Source organism: Rhinatrema bivittatum, chromosome 4, assembly GCF_901001135.1.
Source record: "Rhinatrema bivittatum chromosome 4, aRhiBiv1.1, whole genome shotgun sequence".
Taxonomy (NCBI): Eukaryota; Metazoa; Chordata; class Amphibia; order Gymnophiona; family Rhinatrematidae; genus Rhinatrema; species Rhinatrema bivittatum.
The window spans coordinates 266,199,398-266,220,198 of record NC_042618.1 but is presented as its reverse complement, the minus strand read 5'-3'; the positions used below and the strand labels follow the sequence as shown (position 1 = coordinate 266,220,198).

General features: G+C 42.6%; 1 protein-coding gene across 1 annotated transcript in view; it reads left to right on the top strand.

Annotated features, from left to right (window-relative positions):
• The window catches only part of PPFIBP1 (PPFIA binding protein 1), a 1,178,807-nt gene that overhangs the window by 453,167 nt on the left and 704,839 nt on the right, over positions 1-20,801 (top strand). Inside the window, exons 8-9 of the mRNA XM_029597487.1 lie at positions 7,142-7,234; positions 8,466-8,558. Of these exons, the coding sequence (XP_029453347.1) occupies positions 7,142-7,234; positions 8,466-8,558 (186 nt within the window). The remainder of the gene's footprint in view (positions 1-7,141; positions 7,235-8,465; positions 8,559-20,801) is intronic.

The window sequence follows — 20,801 nt, the reverse complement described above, 5'->3', positions numbered from 1 at the left end:
AGCAAGGTTGCACATTTTATCCTCTTTCCACACATTTCATTCATTCTTTCCCTCACTGTCACACAAACATGTTCACTCTTAGGCATACTCTCTCTCTCCCACACACACACACACACACTCTAGCATACACATACGCACCCAAGCTCTTTCACTCGTACACAGACTCTTTCACTCACTGGCGCGCTCTCTCACACACATGCACACACGGTTTCACCTTCACTGGTGCGCTCTCCCTCACATACAGGTGCACTCATACTCTGCGCTTTCTCTCACTCAGGCTCTCCCCCACTCACAAAGGCACTCAGAATTACTGTTATTCTCTTCCTCTCACACAGTGGGTTTCTCACACTCATGCTGTCTATAACACATGGGCTTTCTCACACTTCCACACTGTGCTCTCTTCAATCACTCACACAGGCTCTTGGTCCCTCATAAACACACACAGGCCGATACAGTACAGTGCGCTCCGACGGAGCCAAACCGGCATTTGGACGCGCGCTTTCGACGTGCTAGCTTTACTCCTTATTCAGTAAGTGGTGATATTAAGTCGGAGGACCCAAAAGTTAAAAAAGAAAAAATGTAAAATGGGCCCACAGGTTGAAAACCGGATGCTCAATTTTGCCGGTTTCCGAACCCGTGGCTGTCAGCGGGCTCGAGAACAGACGCCGGCAAAATTGAGTGTCGGCTGTCAAACCCGCTGACAGCCGCTGCTCCTGTCCAAAACGAGGCGCTAGGGATGCGCTAGTGTCCCTAGCGCCTCTTTTTACCGCGGACCCTAATTTAAATAAATTAATTTACTGTATCACGCACACAGGAGAGTGTCCTGTGCATGCAATTTTTACTGTATCGGCCCGATACATAGGCTCTCTCATACTCACTGGTTTTCTCCCTCACATATACACACAAGCTGTCTCTCTCTCTCACACACATACAGAGACACTCACACTACAAGCCTCTGTATCAGCATGCCGATGGTTCTGCCTCCCACTGGCTTAAATAGATCATCATGTTGCTGGCTTCACTGTGCCTCTTCATGTGTGCTGCAGGCAGGCAAGCTTCCAGCAGCCCAGCTGGGCTTTTTGTTGTGCACCGAGGGCAGGAGGTTTCTGTGGCTCCAAGGGTTATTCACTGGGACCCGCCCACTACCCAGGGGACATCCAATTAGGAGCGGAGAGGGAGGTTTAAATTTTAGTACCTGCAGGCGCCGCGCGCCGAAGGAGCGCAACAAAGGGGCTGGCCCCTTTGTGCGCCTTTTCATGCAGCCTCTGAGTCTCAAGAAGAAGTAGATAATAGGAAAAAAAAAAAAAAGTAAAAAGTAAGAAGGAAATTCATCTCCTGACCTCAACCTCAGTCACCCCCTCCTTCGGCTGAGATTCTATCTTTACAGTTTTGGCTGCAGTGCAACCGCCTCACCACCAGGGGTCCCTCTAGTGCTGGCTTTCCTGACAGGCCCAGTCCATCTCCTCTGTCCACTCTATGCGCTGGGTGTGCCCTTATATCCCTGCCTGACAGTTACCTCGGTGCTTCGGCATCGAGCTCACCTGGGCTCCCTGCTCTTGCCCTGTGCGGCCTTCGGGCCTTTCCTTGCCTTGCCCTGCGTGGCCTTCGGGCCTTTCCTTGCCTTGCCCTGCGTGGCCTTCGGGCCTTTCCTTGCCTTGTGCGGCCTTCGGGCCTTCTCACCTGCCTTGCCCCGCTTACGGTGTGTGGCCTATGGGCCTTCTGTGTATGTGTGGCCTACGGGCCTTCTGACCTGCCTTGCTCTGCTTACGGTGTGTGGCCTACGGGCCTTCTGTGTGTGTGTGGCCTCCGGGCCTTCTGACCTGCTTTGCCCTGCTTACGGTGTGTGGCCTACGGGCCTTCTGTGTATGTGTGGCCTACGGGCCTTCTGACCTGCCTTGCTCTGCTTACGGTGTGTGGCCTACGGGCCTTCTGTGTGTGTGTGGCCTATGGGCCTTCTGACCTGCCTTGCCCCGCTTACGGTGTGTGGCCTACGGGCCTTCTGTGTATGTGTGGCCTACGGGCCTTCTGACCTGCCTTGCTCTGCTTATGGTGTGTGGCCTACGGGCCCTCTGTATGTGTGTGGCCTACGGGCCTTCTGACCTGCCTTGTCCTGCTTACTGTGCCCTGACCCAGCCTGAACCTAGACACTGCTATCTGCCGCCTGCCCTGACCCAGCCTGAACCTAGACACTGCTATCTGCCACCTGCCCTGACCCAGCCTGGACCCAGACACTGCTATCTGCCGCCTGCCCTGACCCAGCCTGGACCCAGACCCTGTACTAGCCATTCTAGTCTCTCTCAACCTGGAGCCACCCTTCAGGGTGGTGTTCACGATTCCTGACCGGAGCCCAGTCGTAACACTATCGACTACAAACGGAATATACCCGCTCTCCTTTTGACCAGGGACCCTCTCTGAGTCACACTCCTCTTCCAGAAACCCATAAACAGGTACAAGACTCTGTCTTCTTCAATTATCTAATTACTTCCCACCTCCTAAGCCAGTACCTTATCACTTCCATTCTATCATTTTATCATAAATCTTAACAAACAAGATGCAATCCTATCCTATTCCCATTTTACACCACCACTACTCCTCTCGAATAATTCCACCATTTCAAGCCTCAAACCGACCAGTCAAATCCCTCATATCCATCATGGCCTCTCCTCTCTCTCAACTACTAGGACTTACTTTTTTCACACTATCATTATTCAATGCACAATCCCTTACGAAGAAAACCCACATCCTCAACGACCATCTCAATGACTCTAATCCAGACATATGTGCCATTACTGAAACCTGGCTCAGAAGCTCTGACATCGCCATCATAAATCAATTACCTACACACAGCTATGACATTTTCTCTATCCCCAGACAGAAAAAAAGAGGAGGTGGTCTTCTGCTAGCAGCAAAAAAAAACCCTCAACCTCTCTAACTTCCCAATCAAGAGTTCCAACTCCAAATTGGAACTAGGCTTTATCAAATCTAACCAGCTTCAAATCCTTTTAGTCTATGCCCCCCCCGGATTGCTGGAATCGAACTTCTCTCCGCTCATAGAAGCCATCACAAAATATATAAACACGGACTCCCCTGCTATATTACTGGGAGACTTCAACCTCCATGTAGATGCTACTCCTCCCTCAGCCAACTGTGAAGCCTTTCTTACAACCCTTAGAGCCATGGGTTTTGATCAAATCATAGACAAACCTACACACAAAGCTGGACACACACTAGACCTCCTCTTCATTAACTCTGGTATTTCATATTCTTACCCTCCTGACTGCACCCCAGTCCCTTGGTCAGACCATGCTCTTATATCCTCCTCTCTGACAATTAATACATGCTCTAAACAACTACAACCCCATTCTACTATCCACTTCCGGAAATCATGCCCTTCTGATACCCTTATTGAACACTTATCTAAAGAATTCTCAAACTTGGACACAACCAATCCCAATGCAGCTATACTCTCTTGGCAGAACATCACGGAGGGTATAGCCAATAAACTATGCCCAGCAGTTGTAAGAACAATCAACCCGGATCAGAAAGCTAAACAACCTTGGTTTTCACTAGATCTTAAAAAGTCTAAACAAGACCTTAGACTTAAGGAACGCCAATGGCGCAAAGCACCCAGCCTCACTACCTTAGCCATCTACAAAGACCAGCTCCACCAATATAGAAACCTCATACTACGATCAAAAAAACTCTTCTTCGCTAGCAGAATCCATGAATTCCAATTCGACGCAAAGGCTCTATTCACATACGTTTCGCAACTCACGAAAACCAATGCTCCGGCTATACCAGAGGATGAGGCACAAAACAAAGCAGAAGAACTTGCTCTTTTCTTTCAAAAAAAAATAATAAACACTTTAGCACGGCTCCCCCCTAACTCCTCCACACTACAGTCTACGGCCGAAAAACAGTCCAATATCGGAGCCAAATTTGATACCTTTGAACCCATCTCATCCAAGGAGATCGAATCCCTCCTAAAGAAACTGAAACCATCAAGCCATCCCTCAGACAATATACCTACTAAACTCCTCCTTCGTATCCCTGACACCATAGCCAGTCCCTTGGCAGACATCATAAACTGTACCTTATCTCAAGGAATTTATCCTGACTCTCTAAAATCAGCATCACTCAAACCTCTTCTGAAGAAACCCAACTTAGACACACAAGATCTCTCTAATTTCCGCCCAATCTTCAACCTTCCTTTTGTTGCAAAAATCACTGAAAAATTGGTCAATTCCCAACTATCGGATTTCCTAGACGATCACAATATTCTCTATCCTAATCAATACGGGTTTCGCAAATCCTACAGCACAGAAACCCTCCTCCTCTCCCTTACGGATCACATCATCTTAGGCCTAGACAAAGGTCAAGATTTTCTGTTAGCTCTGCTTGACATCTCGGCAGCTTTTGACACTGTGAATCATTCCACTTTGCTAAGCCGTCTCTCAGACATTGGTATTTCAGGCTCAGTTCACAGATGGTTTAATTCATTCCTAAGCAACAGAACCTACAAAGTCAAAATTAACAACAAAGAATCATCCAGTATTAAATCTTCAGTAGGTGTTCCTCAAGGATCCTCCTTATCCCCCACCCTTTTTAACATCTACCTCCTCCCCCTCTGTCAACTGCTTACTAACCTAAGATTAACACATTATCTCTATGCAGACGATGTGCAGATTTTAATCCCCATAAAAGAATCACTATCAAAGACCCTCCTATACTGGGAAAATTGCCTTCAATCCATTAACCAACTCCTCAACAATTTGAATCTAGTCCTAAATACATCCAAAACCGAACTGCTCATTATTTCAACCGACCATCATGACTCCTCGCTTCAGCCCCCTCTTACAGCCCAAATTTCTCATGCTAGAGACCTCGGAGTAATCCTTGACAATCGCTTAAATTTAAAGAAATACATTAACACCACAACAAAGGATGGCTTCTACAAACTGCAAGTCCTAAAAAGGCTTAAACCCCTACTGTTTTTCCATGACTTCAGGACTGTCCTCCAAGCCACGCTCTTTGCCAAGATTGACTACTGCAACACTCTTCTTCTGGGGCTTCCACTCTCATCCACAAAACCATTGCAGATGCTCCAGAATGCAGCAGCTAGAGTCTTGTCCAATACAAACCGCAGAGATCACATCTCCCCCATCTTAAAGAACCTACATTGGCTGCCAATAAATTATCGAATCTTACACAAATCCCTTACCATAATCCACAAAACGATCCACAAGCAACAACCGTTGGACCTCCAATTCCCCCTCAAACTTCATTCCTCATCCAGGCCCATCAGAGAATCATATAAAGGATCTCTCCATGTACCTCCTAACAAAACTTCACGCCACACCGCAACCAAAGAAAGAGCATTCTCTATAGCGGGACCCACTATTTGGAACAATTTACCGCCAGACTTCAGACAGGAACCCTGCCTACAAACATTTCGAAAAAGACCTAAAACCTGGCTATTTAGCCAAGCTTTCCCTTAATCTATTCAATTTCAGAACTCCACATCTCAAGCCTACTGGACAACTTACTTAGTGATACCTTTTATCACAATGGTTATTCCTCTGTCCTTCTCTTTCTTCTTCTCCCAAGTTCGATCTCCTTGTTATATGTAACTTTATTACCTCCTCTGATTATTTTACTGTTAAATGGTTGATAAGAATGTTTACCCCCTTGTTACATGTAAACCGATTTGATATGACACCTGTCATGAAGGTCGGTATATAAAAGAATTAAATAAATAAATAAATTGTGTGCCACGAACAGGAGAGGAGGTTCTGGCATCCTGTCAGACCTTCATTTAGGTGCCACAGGTGGGAGGGGAGGTTCCAGCGCCCCTGTTGGCCCTTTTCTTATTTATTTATTTATTTATTTATTTATTTATTTATTTATTTATTTATTTGTTGAGTTTTATATACCGTCATTTGGTAAAACCATCATAACGGTTTACAAAATTTAAATTGTAACTCTTAACATTTGTGGAAAATGTAGAACAATGTGCATATTAAACAGAGGTTAAACATTTCAAGTCCAGAAAATATCATTATGTGGGAGGAGGAGGGTTTGTTTGTTCTGGTTGGAGAGAAGTTATTTTGCGGGTTTTGGATGAAAGTTCTATTGGGAGTTAGGATGTTCAGAGGTATGAAGATCAGTGTTGAATTTGCGAAACAGCAATGTTTTTAATTCTTTTTTGAACGTTTTGAGGTTGGGTTGGGTTCTCAGATCTTTAGGGGAGGCAATGAAAAGGCTCTTTCTCTTGTTGTTGTCAGATGCGCATCTCTGATGGGGGGGGGGGGTGTATTTAAGTATCCTGAGTTGTTTGAACGTAGGTTTCTTTGAGGATTCTGAGGGGTTAAGTTTAAGCCATTTAGTCCTTGATGATCATTGTTTAGAATTTTATGAATTATGGTCATTGATTTGTGTTCGATACGTGCTTTAATTGGGAGCCACAAGTGGGAGGCACGTTTCCGGCAGTCTGCTGGGCATTTTCTTATGTGGCGTGGCTAGATTAAAAGATTCCTAAAGTCGCATTGGGCCATTACTTATGTGCTGCGGACAGGAGAAGAGGATCTGGCTGTCCACTGGTCTTAACTTGTGGGCTGTGGCTGGGAAGGGAGCTGATATACAATGGCTCCGCTGGGCTTCTTACTGTTTTGCCGTGGACAGGTGGGAATCCTCTTGTGGCATAGAATCTGAGACAATTTTCCCTACTTATAGGGATAGCACCACCGTTTTCTTTTGGAGTTAAACCACAGCACCTTCTGGCTAGGCTTGGAGAAGCTTGCAACTGATGAATGCCAAGATTGCTACTGCGCCAGACTGGAGGGTTAAAATCCAGACAATTTCTGGACATTTGAGCCCTCTGACTGGCTTCCAGACTCTCACAATTCTGTACTGTCTGGAGAAAATCCGGAGAGTCTGCAACCCTAGGTTGGAGAAAAAAATCTTGGTTTCCCACCTCATGTTCCTCCCTCATCCTCCTTCATGAGTGTGATTTTCTGTTCTAGATCAGGACATGCTCAGTTGTGTGTGATATAGTTTTGAGTATTATAAAAACCTTTTTGTTCCTTGTTCTACCTGATTCAAGTTTTTTTTATTCACTTTAATGTTTTTTTTCTTTAAACAGGGATTGATACAGGAAATTAAAGAGCTGAGGTTAAAAGTATCAGAAAAGGAAAATGAAAGAGCACAGTTTGAGAAAAAAATTAAATCTACTAAGGTAAGTGATAGTAGATAATACTTTTTATTTATTTTTTAAACTAGTTAATATGCTCATAAAACTAGCATGCCTTTTTTTTTTTTTTTATACATTGCACTATTTCTGAAAGTACATATGGCCAAGAGTAATACTTGCTGTTTGTCAAAAAATGTTTACAATAAAGATTTATATACATTTCTACCTTACTTGTTCCGCAGTTACCCTAGGATTAGCTATATTCAGAAGTTTCATAAATTGCCCAATATTTTCTCTACATTGGCACCTTTTGTATAATTCTTTTGCTGATCCAGTAAAAGTATTGTACCTTGTAAAGAATTCACCATGGGAGGGTCTCCATCTGTCCCACAGCAGTGAGAGCATCTCACTTTTTGTCATCTGACCACATTGGACATCCCTACCCCCTTCTACAAGTGATCCTTAGATCTCTGAAGAAGAGGTCTTGCTTTCCTGCCCAGACCCTTACTGGCTGCTAATCTGCCCTCAGGCCCGAAAGTTTGTTCAAATTTGTCTTAGTCTGTATGGCTCAATTGAATGCAGGGCTGATGATACAATTTACTGGTCTTAAAAAAAAATAAAAAAATCTTAAACTGCAAGCTAATCAGCTACAAATTCAAATTACCTTTTCCCCCTTTGTTTTATTTATCGCAATATCCAAATTGGAGATCATGATTTGTGGATAGTTTTTTCATAGCAAAGAAAAACGTTTTCTTCATGCAGAAGTATTTGTAGTTTGTTCGAAGAAAGCAATTACTTGAAAATTGCAGCCTGCATTAGGAATTACACGACAAGCCACCTTTCCCTTCACACATTACAAACTTTGAATACTTTGTGCTGTCTTTACTTGCTACTATTGGTAATGTGTCTAGTCTCAAGAATACAGTTCTGTTTTCATTCAGTTCAGGAAGAGGATTATTGCATGCACATTTGAAAGATTGCAAACTGTAAAGAGAGTCTGTTCTTACAGTTTGTTTTTCTCTGACCAGAAGGTATGAGTGCATGTTAAGGAAAGGATGAAGAGAAGGTGGTGTCCATAATTGTCTTAGCTTTGATGTGTAAAGGAGTAAACTGGAAAGGACATCTGTTGTCCTTGGAAGAGAAAATTTAAATGAGCTTCAGTACAGCATATTTCTTTAAATGCATATCTGCCTTATAAAAAAATTGCTGTGTTAGCTATTTAGCCTCCTCTCTTTCTATCTTTAGTTTACTTTCACTACTCTGTCTCTGTTGCCAGTCTTTAATGGCCAAACTTTCTAGCATGAAAATCAGAGTGGGTCAGATGCACTATGAAAAGCAGTGGCTGGAACAAAAGTGTCAGACGTTAAAGGTGTAGTACCATTTGAGTGATGTAGACCTGCTTTGCATGCGATTTGGTTACTGCCTTGTGGTTTGTCTGCATATTGCTACCATGCTGTGTGGGATTTATTTTTGTTGACATACTATGTGCTCTTTTGCATTACATCTGTAAACCTTTCTACAATTAAAAACTCCCAAAATATACTTTGTCCTAGATTCATTAAGCCACAAAGTTTTATTACAGAGTGGTCCGACTATCGCGGGGGAGGGGGGGAAGGGTGTTGCCACAATAGTAGGGCCCCTCCTCCAAAAACTATTTAGCTCTATGGCATGTTCTTTTGTCTCTAGGCAAAACACCGTGGGGCAAAAGAATGTGCCTAGCGGCTGTTTAGTGCAATGGCTGCCCCAACCTTAAGGGAATGCCATTACGTTAAAGGGCTTCTGGCCCAAAAAACAAAAGCGAGTAAACTGGGAAGTTGAGCGGGAGTCAGGGCTGACCCCCATCTGTACCTGTAGCCGCCACTTGAGACAGCCCTGACTCCCTGAAATGGAAAAAAAAGCTAAAATGTAGCCATGGTCCCAGCTCCGTCACCCCAGGCTTGGAACCCTGATTTTTGTTTATAGATCTCTGTGGAGTCCACCTCTTTATTTTTTCTTCTGTTTGGGGGGCTACTTATTTTATTTGGGGGAAAAGGGGGCCAGGGAGCTACTTATTCTTAAATCTATAGGGGGAATGGGATCATCACCACGTTGGCTACATTTTAACTATTTTTTTCACTTTTGGAAAGTCTGTGCCATCTCATTTATTTATTTATTTATTTTAATTTTTTCTATACCGGCATTCGTGATAATATCACATCAAGCCGGTTTACAGTAAACAATGGGGTGATAATATGTACAATACATATTATAAATGCAGTTACAATAAACAAGGAGTTGTACAACTAGGAGCAAGAAGAAGAAAAGATAGTAACTTTAACATAGTGTGTAAACCCGTAGAATGGTAGAATTTCCAATAATGGAAGTGAGTGATTTACAATGAATTGTTCAGTATAAATATGTAGTTTTTAACAATAAAGAATAAATCATAAATAATGAAAATTCTGAATGTTTATAATGCTTAGGGGTAGGTTACCAGGATGGTTATAATAAGAAAGATGTTGCTTGGAGGTTGAATATCGGATAGAAATGTTTTTAATCTGAGTCTGGAAAGGCTTGTTTGAAAAGCCATGTTTTAAGTCTTTTCCTGAATGTCAGTAAGCAGGGTTCCTGTCTAAGTTCCGTTGGTATGGAATTCCAAAGAGTGGGTCCTGCTGTGGAGAAAGCCCTATCTCTGTAAGTTATGTGGAGGGACGTTTTGGAAGGCGGTACTTGTAGAGACTCTTTGTAGAACTCTCTTATGGGTCTGGAGGATGTATGCTTTATGAAAGGGATTTGTAGGTTGAGAGGAGCGATGTGGTGGCCTTGGGTTGAGCTGGGGATCAACCCTGACTCCTGCTAAACCTCCCTATTTTCCCACATTTTTGGGGGGGGGGGGGAAACCAGCAGCCTTTTAAAGTGATGACATTCCCATGAGGTTGGGGCCGCTATTGCTTTAAAGGTCCATATGTGCATTCTTTTGCCTCACGGTATTTGACTGCGACGTTTTTTTGTTTTTAGCTGGCAGTATTTATTTATTTATTTATTTATTTTTAATATTTACATTCTAACAATCCACAAATCTGGGCGGAATACAGTATACATGCATATTAAATAATCAATAAACACTTTTAAATTTAACCACAATGACTTCCAGTATTGAATATTGCTTAGTTGACTAAAGGTGGACATTACAAGGAGACACTCAGACCTTTTAAAAATGGTAAGACTACAGAAAGAGTAACCAGTGATTCATAATATTCACCACTGTAGCTTGTGGCTGGATCTCCAGAGCCATGTAAATGCATTTTAACACTATCCCAGTCTATAGATGCTAGATCTCTGGGCCCTGCAGCAGCCGTCTGACTCTGTCCTGGGCTGCTCTTCTCAGGGACAGGGTTTTAATGTACACCACACTGAACACTGTTTTGTTGGAAGTCGTGGATTATAAGATTTTTAAATAAAATAGATAGAGGATCCCAGGGCTCCTGCCTCACATGTACCATTTTTGAAATAGATGTAGTTATTTTACTGTGGCTGACCAATTTCTCGATCAGCCATGATAAAATATTTGCATCAGATTGACTAATAATGATCTTCTTTGCTGGCATTTACATTATTTATTTATTTAACATGTTTTGTATACCATCATTCGGTTTCGCCATCATAACGATTTACAGTAATCATCATAGTTGGACAGAGTCTATTATAGTTGAAACAGAGATTATTATAGTTGAAACAGGTAACAATGGAAGAAATAACAGGGAGGTGTTAGTTATTGTACAATGGGAAAGTTCTTGCGAAGCGTATCGTGGGTTTCGTGGTTGTGCTGAGATTTCATGGGTGGACCAGATGGTATCTCTGATTTCTTGGTGTTGTATTGGGTGGGAGTCTGTTGGTGTTGATGATTGAGAGCGTCTGAGTTGGCTTTGGTAAACAGCCAGGTTTTTAACTCTTTTTTTTTTTTTTTTAAAGGTTTTGGTGTCTGATTGAATTCTTAGATTGAAAGGTAAAGAGTTCCATAGAGAGGGGCTGGCGATGGATATAGCTCTCTCACAAGTTGTTAAAGGAATAAGCTCACTGTGGATGGCTCTGCCATCAGAGGCACTAATCCTTTCCCTTACACAAAGGCAAAGGGAAAAGTGGATAACAAAACTCAACTAAAGAGGTCACAAAAGGAGACCAGAAACAGCAGTAACCTGAATGAAGAAAGCTGGAAAGCTATGAGCACAAATGCTCGTAGTTTGGGCAATAAAATCCCAGATCTGCAAGCCCTAATGGTGGAGGCAGACTTGGACGTTGTTGCTGTCACGGAAACGTGGTTTACGGAATCTCATGACTGGGATACGGCAATACTGGGCTATAACTTGTTAAGGAAAGACAGAGAGGACAAGAAAGGGGGAGGAGTGGCTCTTTATGTCAGAAACAATATCCAAGCATCGGAGCTGCAAGGAAGATGGGGCAATGAAGAAGCACTATGGGCCAACCTAAAAAAAGATGGGACATCCATTTTTATTGGAGTGGTTTACAGGCCTCCAAACCAAAAGGAAGAGCTGGACAGAGATCTGGTTGAAGACATCCACAGGATAGGAAAGAAGGGAGATGTGGTGATCGTTGGAGACTTTAATATGCCAGATGTAGACTGGACAATCCCATATGCAGAATCTAATAATAGTAGAGAAATAGTGGATGCCCTGCAAGTAGCTTTGTTCAAACAAATGGTTATGGAACCCACAAGAGAAGGAGCAATACTTGACTTAGTGCTCACTAATGGAGATAACATCTCTGATGTCCAAGTGGGCGCCCACCTCAGCACCAGTGATCACCAAACGGTATGGTTTAATATCACAAAAAAGATACGGAAAAGAAGCACAAAAACCCGAGTTCTGCAGTTCAAAAACACAAACTTTGATGAAATGGGGAAGTACCTGGAGGAAGAACTAAAAGGCTGGGAGAATGTGAGAGATGTGGATCAACAGTGGACCAATCTAAAAGGAGCAATTGCCAAGTCAACTAATCTATATGTTAGAAAAGTAAAGAAAAGCAAAAGAAAAATGAAACCTATCTGGTTCTCAAAGGAGGTGGCTGACAAAATAAAGGCTAAAAGAACAGCGTTCAAGAAATACAAAAGATCCCAAAGAGAGGAGCACAAAGAAGAATATCTGGTAGAACTGAGGGAGACAAAGAAATTAATCAAGAGAGCAAAAAGTCAAGCAGAAGAGAGGATTGCCAAGGAGGTAAAGAGAGTTGACAAAACATTTTTCAGATACATCAGTGAAAAGAGAAAAGTTCAAAGTAGTATAGTGAAATTGAAAGGTGGAAAGGATCAATGTGTGGAGAGAGACGAAGAAATGGCAGAAATATTAAACGAATACTTCTGTTCTGTGTTCACGAAGGAGGACCCTGGAGAAGGACCGTCCCTAGTTAACAAGATACTGGAGGGGAGTGGAGTAGATGTAACTCCATTTACAGAAGAAAATGTATGGGAAGAGCTGGGGAAACTGAAAGTAGACAAAGCCATGGGACCTGATGAGGTTCATCCCAGGATACTGAGGGAGCTCAGAGATGTGCTGGCGGGTCCGCTGTGTGACCTGTTCAATAGATCGCTAGAAACAGGAGTGGTGCCGAGTGATTGGAGAAGAGCTGTGGTGGTTCCGCTTCACAAGAGTGGGAACAAAGAGGAGGCTGGTAACTACAGACCGGTTAGCCTCACTTCGGTGGTGGGAAATTTCAAACTTCTATTAAGCCAACTAGAAATCAATACCTCGCCACATTACAGACCCCCTCACCCAAACTATATAACCATGCCTCCACCAAAGCACGAGCGCTTTCCTTTTCTGGCCCATTGTTATGGAATACCTTGCCCACTGAACTGCGCCTTGAGCCATCTTCCAAAACCTTCAAGCAAAAACTCAAGACATGGTTATTTACACATGCCTATACCTGAAATATATATGTCGTTCTTCCCTTTATATGCCCTGCCTTATTTACCCAACACCCCCTTTCTCTACACTATATCTAAGTTCCCCTTTTTATGCCCTTACTGTAAATACCATTCCATACATTTGCTCTTAAATGCACCTTAAGCGCTTTCTTCCCTTTCTTATCACCCCTAATTTATAATTCCAACCCCTCCTAACCTGTCCATACTCTCATACCTAATTTCCTAATATCCCTTTACTTTCCAGTCCTGTTTAACTCAGCTCAGTTAAACCTAAATGATAGTTCGGTTTTAAAAGATTCTACTTGTTTTATGTTTAAATATATATATTCTTACTTTTGTTATATGTATAATGTTTATTTAACCCTGTTAAATGTATAACGCTCTGGCGTAAGTTCCTGTTCATTGTACACCGACGTGATATCTTTGATGAGCGGCGGTATATAAAAAACTTTAAATAATAATAATAAGAGAGAATAGTGAACTATCTACAGTCGGGAGAATTGCTGGACCAGAGGCAGCATGGATTCACCAGGGGATGATCCTGTCAGACAAATCTGATTGACTTTTTTGACTGGGTAACCAAGGAATTGGATCAAGGAAGAGCGCTCGATGTCATCTACTTGGATTTCAGCAAAGCTTTTGATACTGTCCCGCACAGGAGACTGGTGAATAAAATGAGAAGCTTAGGAGTGAGTGCCGAGGTGGTGACCTGGATTGCAAACTGGTTGACGGACAGAAGACAATGTGTGATGGTAAATGGAGCTCTCTCTGAAGAGAGGGAGGTTTTAAGTGGTGTACCACAAGGATCGGTGTTGGGACCGGTCCTGTTCAATATATTTGTGAGCGACATTGCGGACGGGATAGAAGGTAAGGTTTGTCTTTTTGCGGAGGACACTAAGATCTGCAACAGAGTGGACACGCTGGAAGGAGTGGAGAGAATGAGACGGGATCTAAGGAAACTGGAAGAGTGGTCGAAGATATGGCAGCTGAGATTCAATGCCAAGAAGTGCAGAGTCATGCATATGGGGAGTGAAAATCGGAATGAACTATATTCGCTGGGGGGAGAAGGGCTGATGTGCACGGAGCAGGAGAGAGACCTTGGGGTGATAGTGTCTAATGATATGAAGTCTGCGAAACAATGCGACAAGGCGATAGCAAAAGCCAGAAGAATGCTGGGCTGCATAGAGAGAGGAATATCGAGTAAGAAAAGGGAAGTGATTATCCCCTTGTACAGGTCCTTGGTGAGGCCTCACCTGGAGTACTGTGTTCAGTTCTGGAGACTGTATCTACAAAGAGACAAGGACAAGATGGAAGCGGTACAGAGAAGAGCGACCAGGAAGGTGGAGGGTCTTCATCGGATGACATACGAGGAGAGATTGAACAATCTAAATATGTACTCCCTGGAGGAAAGGAGGAGCAGGGGTGATATGATTCAGACTTTCAGATACTTGAAAAACTTTAATGATCCAAAGACGACAAACCTTTTCCGTTGGAAAAAAATCAGCAGAACTAGAGGTCATGAGCTGAGGCTCCAGGGAGGAAGACTAAGAACCAATGTCAGGAAGTATTTCTTCACGGAAAGGGTGGTGGATGCCTGGAATGCCCTTCCGGAGGAAGTGGTGAAGTCTAAAACTGTGAACGACTTCAAAGGGGCGTGGGATAAAAACTGTGGATCCATCAAGTCTAGAGGGCGTGAATAAAGTGGAGGCATTCAAACACTGCACGGAGTGGCAGTAGCCACAGAGGCATTCAAACACTGCATGGAGCGGCAGTAGCCACAGAGGCATTCAAACACTGCACGGAGCGGCAGTAGCCACAGAGGCATTCACGGAGCGGGATGCCAGTGGCCAGTAGTTGGTGTTCCACCTTCACAGAGCGGAAGGATGGAGGCCTGCTATCTCAAAACATAAATAAATAAAAACAGGGGTGGGTAAGAGTATGGGGTAAGGGTGTGGCCTGCTTGTTACAGCGGTTGCTACCCCTAATTGAGCTGGACGTTCACTTGGATGCAGTTACGGCGCTGCTCTCTAAATTGGTGGTGGGGTGGAGGGGAATTAGGGCTGGAGGGTACTGGAAGCCAATATTAACAGGTGGGAGAGAAAAAAAGGGGAAAAAAAATGGATAAAGTGCGTAGCTTGCTGGGCAGACTAGATGGGCCTGGAATGCCCTTCCGGAGAAAGTGGTGAAGTCTAAAACTGTGAACGACTTCAAAAGGGCATGGGATAAACACTGTGGATCCATCAAGTCTAGAGGGCGTGAATAAGGAGGAGGCATTCAAACACTGCACGGAGCGGCAGTAGCCACAGCGGCATTCAAACACTGCACGGAGCGGCAGTAGCCACAGAGGCATTCAAACACTGCACGGAGCGGCAGTAGCCACAGAGGCATTCACGGAGCGGGATGCCAGTGGCCAGTAGTTGGTGTTCCACCTTCACGGAGCGGAAGGATGGAGGGCTGCTATGTAAAAAAAAAATAAAAAATAAATAAATAAAAACAGGGGTGGGTAAGAGTATGGGGTAAGGGTGTGGCCTGCTTGTTACAGCGGATGCTACCCCTAATTGAGTTGGACGTTCACTTGAATGCAGATACGGCGCTGCTCTCTAAATTGGTGGTGGGGTGGAGGGGAATTAGGGCTGGAGGGTACTGGAAGCCAATAGTAACAGGTGGGAGAGAAAAAAAAAGGGGAAAAAATGGATAAAGTGCCTAGCTTGCTGGGCAGACTGGATGGGCCGTTTGGTCTTCTTCTGCCGTCATTTCTATGTTTCTATGTTTTTGTGTGAGGGATTTTGAGGAGGCCTTTATTCATTGAGCGAAGATTCTTTTTTGGAGCATGTAATTCAATATGTGTGATTAGCCAGTAGTTTTGTTGTCCTGTGATTATTTTTTGGAGTATTATTATAATTTTGTAGTCTATTCTATATTTTATTGGGAGCCAGTGTAAAGAGATGAGGGTTGGTGTAATATGTTCTTGTTTCTTAGTTCCTGTAAGAATTCTGGTGGCTGTGTTCTGCAGAATTTGGAGTGGACGGATGGTAGCAAGAGGGAGGCCAAGGAGTAGGGCATTGCAGTAGTCTAAGCTTGAAATAAGAGAAGTTGCAGGACTGTTCTGAAATCATTCTGTGTGAGGAAAGGCTTAAGATGTCTGAGTGTCAGTAATTTGTGATAACCTTCTTTAATTTTATTTATGTGGGTTTTGAATGATGATTCTTTGTATATGGTAATTCCAAGGTTTCTGGCATGGGCAACAGGAGAGATTATTGTTTCTGGGTTTTCTGTTTTGAGTGGTTACATGGGTGAGTCATTGACTTTTTTGTCAAGGATGATTAATTCAGTTTTCTCGATGTTTATTATGAGTTTTAGGGTGGAAAGACATTGTTTGATTTCTGCGAGATAGAAGGTTATTCTCTCGTAGGTTTCTTCAAGTGTATTCTGTATTGGAACCAGTATTTGAATGTCATCAGCGTATAGGACGTGAGTCAGACCCAAGCGATCCAGTGTGTGACAGATTGGTAGGAGATAGATGTTAAAAAGTGTAGCTGACAGGGCAGATGTTTGTGGGACTCCTGTATTTAGGTTCACTTTATTTGATAGGCTGTTGTTGAGTATTACTTGGAAACTTCTTTGAGATAAATAGGAGGTGAACCATTGCTCCTATTTCAGATAGTCTGTCGAGTAAGATGGAATGGTTGACTGTGTCGAAGGCGGCTGACAAATCTAGGAGTAATAAAATGTAGCTTAGTCCTTTGTCAAATCCTCGAAGAACTGTGTCGTTTAGTGATAAGAGTAATGGTTCTGTACTTAAATTTTTCCTGAATCCCATTTTTTTTTTTTTTTTTTTTAGGGAAGTAATATATTTTTGACAGTCTAGGTATATCATTTTCTTCATAATTTAATATTTCCCTCAAAAATTTCTTAAACATCTCTAAAGGAGACAATAAACGTGTTATTGGGAAATTTAACAATCTCAGATTTTTTACTCTTAAATTGTTTTCAATAATTTCAGTTTCCCTGTGTAAGGTTAAACTATCTCTCATGAACACATTACTAGAGTTAGAAATTAATTGTACCTTAGCATTCAAACCCATTATCTCTTTTTCACAATTTTCCATCTTTTTCTTTTGTTCCCCTAAAGCCACTCTTTTTTCATTTATCACAGCGGATAAAATACTATTCATCACCGTAATATTTTTGTCAAGTTTCGAAATCATACGCCATAAATCTATTAAAGTGATATTCTCTGGATGAATTCCAGACTCAATATTACTTTCTAATACAATTGGTGAAAAAAAAAATGGGGTTGAATATGGTAGAGAAAAAGGAAAATGATGGAACCTTAGGTGTGACAACATTCTTAGAAGAGTCAATAGATATAATAGAGAATAGGGCAACTTTATTTGTTTCCTTTGTCGCAGAACAGGATAAAGACGTATTATTCAAAAAAATTTTCTTGAATAGAAATGTTCCCTTTTGTGGTCAGAAAATTCAAATATTCCCCGATGTTGCCCGAGCCACCCAGGCTAGGAGGAAATATTTTCTTTCCTTGAAGCCAAGAGTGGTGGCCCTGGGAGCAACTTTCTTTTTGAAATTTCCATGTTCTTGCCTTATTAATTATAGAGGGAAGAAATTTGGATTTAATGACCCAATACATTTGGAAACTTTTCTAAAGGATAAGTGCCAAGTTTCAGTCTTAGAGGCAGGCGCCCAAAATGAATAATAATACTCCACTTCCTCCAATATATTTTATGGGAAACTATATGTAAAATATATAGTTATACTGGATAAATCCCCCAAATTATGGTTATGCCAAATATGAAAGTTTGTATGTAAAGTATCTTCTTGGTTAAAAGTTACCATTTTTGGACATAAGATTTATGTTTTCTTTCCATGATGTATCAATGAGAAAATTAATAAAGTATGAATTATAAAAAAAAAAAAAATAAAAAATAAATTCCTGAATCCAAACTGGGTGGGGTGAAGTATGTTGTTCGTTTCTAAGTAGTCTGAGAGTTGGGAGTGGACGATTTTTTCTATGATTTTTGTGATGAAAGGTAAGTTTGATATGGGTCTGTAGTTTTGGATGTTTTCCGGGTCTAGATTATTCTTTTTTATTAATGGTTTAATGATTGCTGATTTTAAGGATTCAGGGAATTTCCCTTCAGTGAGTGAGAGGTTAACTACGTCCGTTATTGTTTTAATTACTGGGTTGTCAAGCAGCTTAATAGTTTGTATGGGGATGCTGTCAATGGGATGATTGGCTGGATTCATGCACGCAAATTCATGCAAATCACATGCAAAGAATATCATTGTAATAGACGAGGGAACCTGGGCGGAGATATACAAAATATTCGGGATATCACCGTGATAATGCTCTTATTGCGTGATATACAGCGTATATCGTGCAATATGTGCTGTTTAACGCGCATTAGAGCACTGACGTGGCTTGATTTTTATTTCAAAAAATGTTTATATACCGCTTTTACAATTTGAGGATTAATCAAAACAGTTAACAATAAACATACATAAAAATAGAACTAAAAAGTAAAAATTAATTAAAAACAAATAAAATACATAAAGTTCAACCAAACAGTAACAGACCAAACATACCAAACATAGTGCCTTCATAATCTTTTGAATTTATGTAAGATAAATTAAATGAGAGGGGAGCAGTGATGAAAATGTGAGAGTATTGTTGTGAATTTTGAAGTTTGTTTAAGAATTGATCAGTGTGTTTTAAGCTTTCTGAAATAAGTAAGTTTTTAATGTTTTCTTAAATTGTTGTGTGGAAGGTATAAGACGGAGATAATCAGGTAAAGAATTCCACAGAATGAGGCCTGCTACTGAAAAAGCCCTTTTTCTGGTTAATACGAGTTTGGCCAGGTTAATTGTAGGTATATCTAGAAGATTTTTTGAAATAGATCTGAGTTGTCTGGCAGGTTTATAGATCCGAAGATTAGTGCAGAGCCAATTTGATGAAGCATTATAAATGAGAGCATGAATGATAGTCAATACTTTATATTGAATTCTGTACTTGACCGGCAACCAATGAAAAGAGAATAAGACTGGGGTGATATGATTTCTACGGGAAATGCCTGAAAGAATCTGAACGGCTGAATTTTGGATTAATTGTAATGGATAGATTTGTAGAATCAGATAAACCTAAGTATAGTGCGTTACAATAGTCCAGACCTGAAAATATCAAAGATTGTAAAACTGTACAAAAGTCCTGAAGAAAGAGCAACGGTCGAATTCTTTTCAATAAATGTAATTTGAAAAAAGATTTTTTTGTAATATTAGAAATGTGATTAGACATTGACAGGTCTGAGTTGATTGTGATTCCCAAGCTGTTAGTATAAATCTAAATGAGAAGGAGGTCCTTTGGAGGAATTGACAATAGAGGAAAGGTGAGTAAGTTCAGTTTTGGATGGATTTAATTTTAGACGGTTGTGGTCGAGCCAAGAGTTAATCATAGACAGATACAAAGAAATTAAAGAGAGAGTGTCAGACCAAGAAGTTTTATAAGGAACTAACAATTGAATGTCTGCGTAGATTCTAAAATATACATTTTCCTAGCGTGTAGCAGATGGACTCAGAACAAATGGGTATAGTGTGCTCGTGCTAGCAGTTGGAGACGGATCTGACGTCAGCACGGGGTACATATACCCCCAAAGGAAGTGCAGCAATTCAGTAATTTCCGTCTCCAAAGCAGTTTGGAGCTACCTTATGCTCGCTGAGCGTTTTTCCAAATTATAATGACTAAATTCTTAGCAGAAATCTTACCTGAAGACGAGCTCCGCACTCCTGCGGTGATACCCTCGGGTCCCTCCCCCAGTTGAGTTTCCCGAGGTGATTTCCGTGGTCCCTCGGAGGTAAGTGCCTTGGTCCGGTGGCTGGATCGCGGCAGGGACCTAGCCCCCGAGTGAGAAGGGCTCGGGCGCGGCATAGAGGCAGCCTCGGTCTTGGTGATGACCTAGCCCCTGAGCGAGACGAGTTCGGGCGCGGCATAGAGGCAGCGGGTGCACTTCCTCGAGTGTGGCGGTGACGGTAATCACCCTCTCCCCCCGCAGCCGGAGATCACCCGGGTTGCAGCCGGGAAGCGCCGAAGATCAGGTAAGGCGTACATCTTTACTTTACTGGTCTCCGAAGAGCGAGGACTAGCAGGGTCTGTCTATGAGGCAGCCCGCCAAGGAGGTCGCCATTTTGCCTGCCTGCTCGCCGTCTCCATCTGCCCTGGTTCGTCGCCTCGATCTAAGTGGGGCGACGGGCGCGTATGTTGGGCGACGGGCGCGTATGTTAGGCGCCCGAGAATACTTGGACGCCCATTGCTTGATAAGGCGCACATTGCTACGCGCATTGTTAAGCGCACACTGATAGCGTTCATAGGCGCACGTTCATAGCATAGACGCATGTTCATAGGCGCACGTTGATAGGCGCACATTCATAGGCGCACGCTGATAGGTGCACGCTGATAGGCACACGTTGCTAGGCGCATATTCATAGGCGCACATTGATAGGCGCAAGTTGATAGGTGCATATTCATAGGCGCTCATTGATAGGAGATCAGATGCGATGGAGTGTATGAGAGCGCCTCCGGCCGCAGAGCCGGCACGTCCAGTATCGGGCATAAGAGCTCTAGGCCTCTGCTCAGCATGCCACCTCAGAGCCACACAGAGCGAGGAAGCAGACTCCCTATGT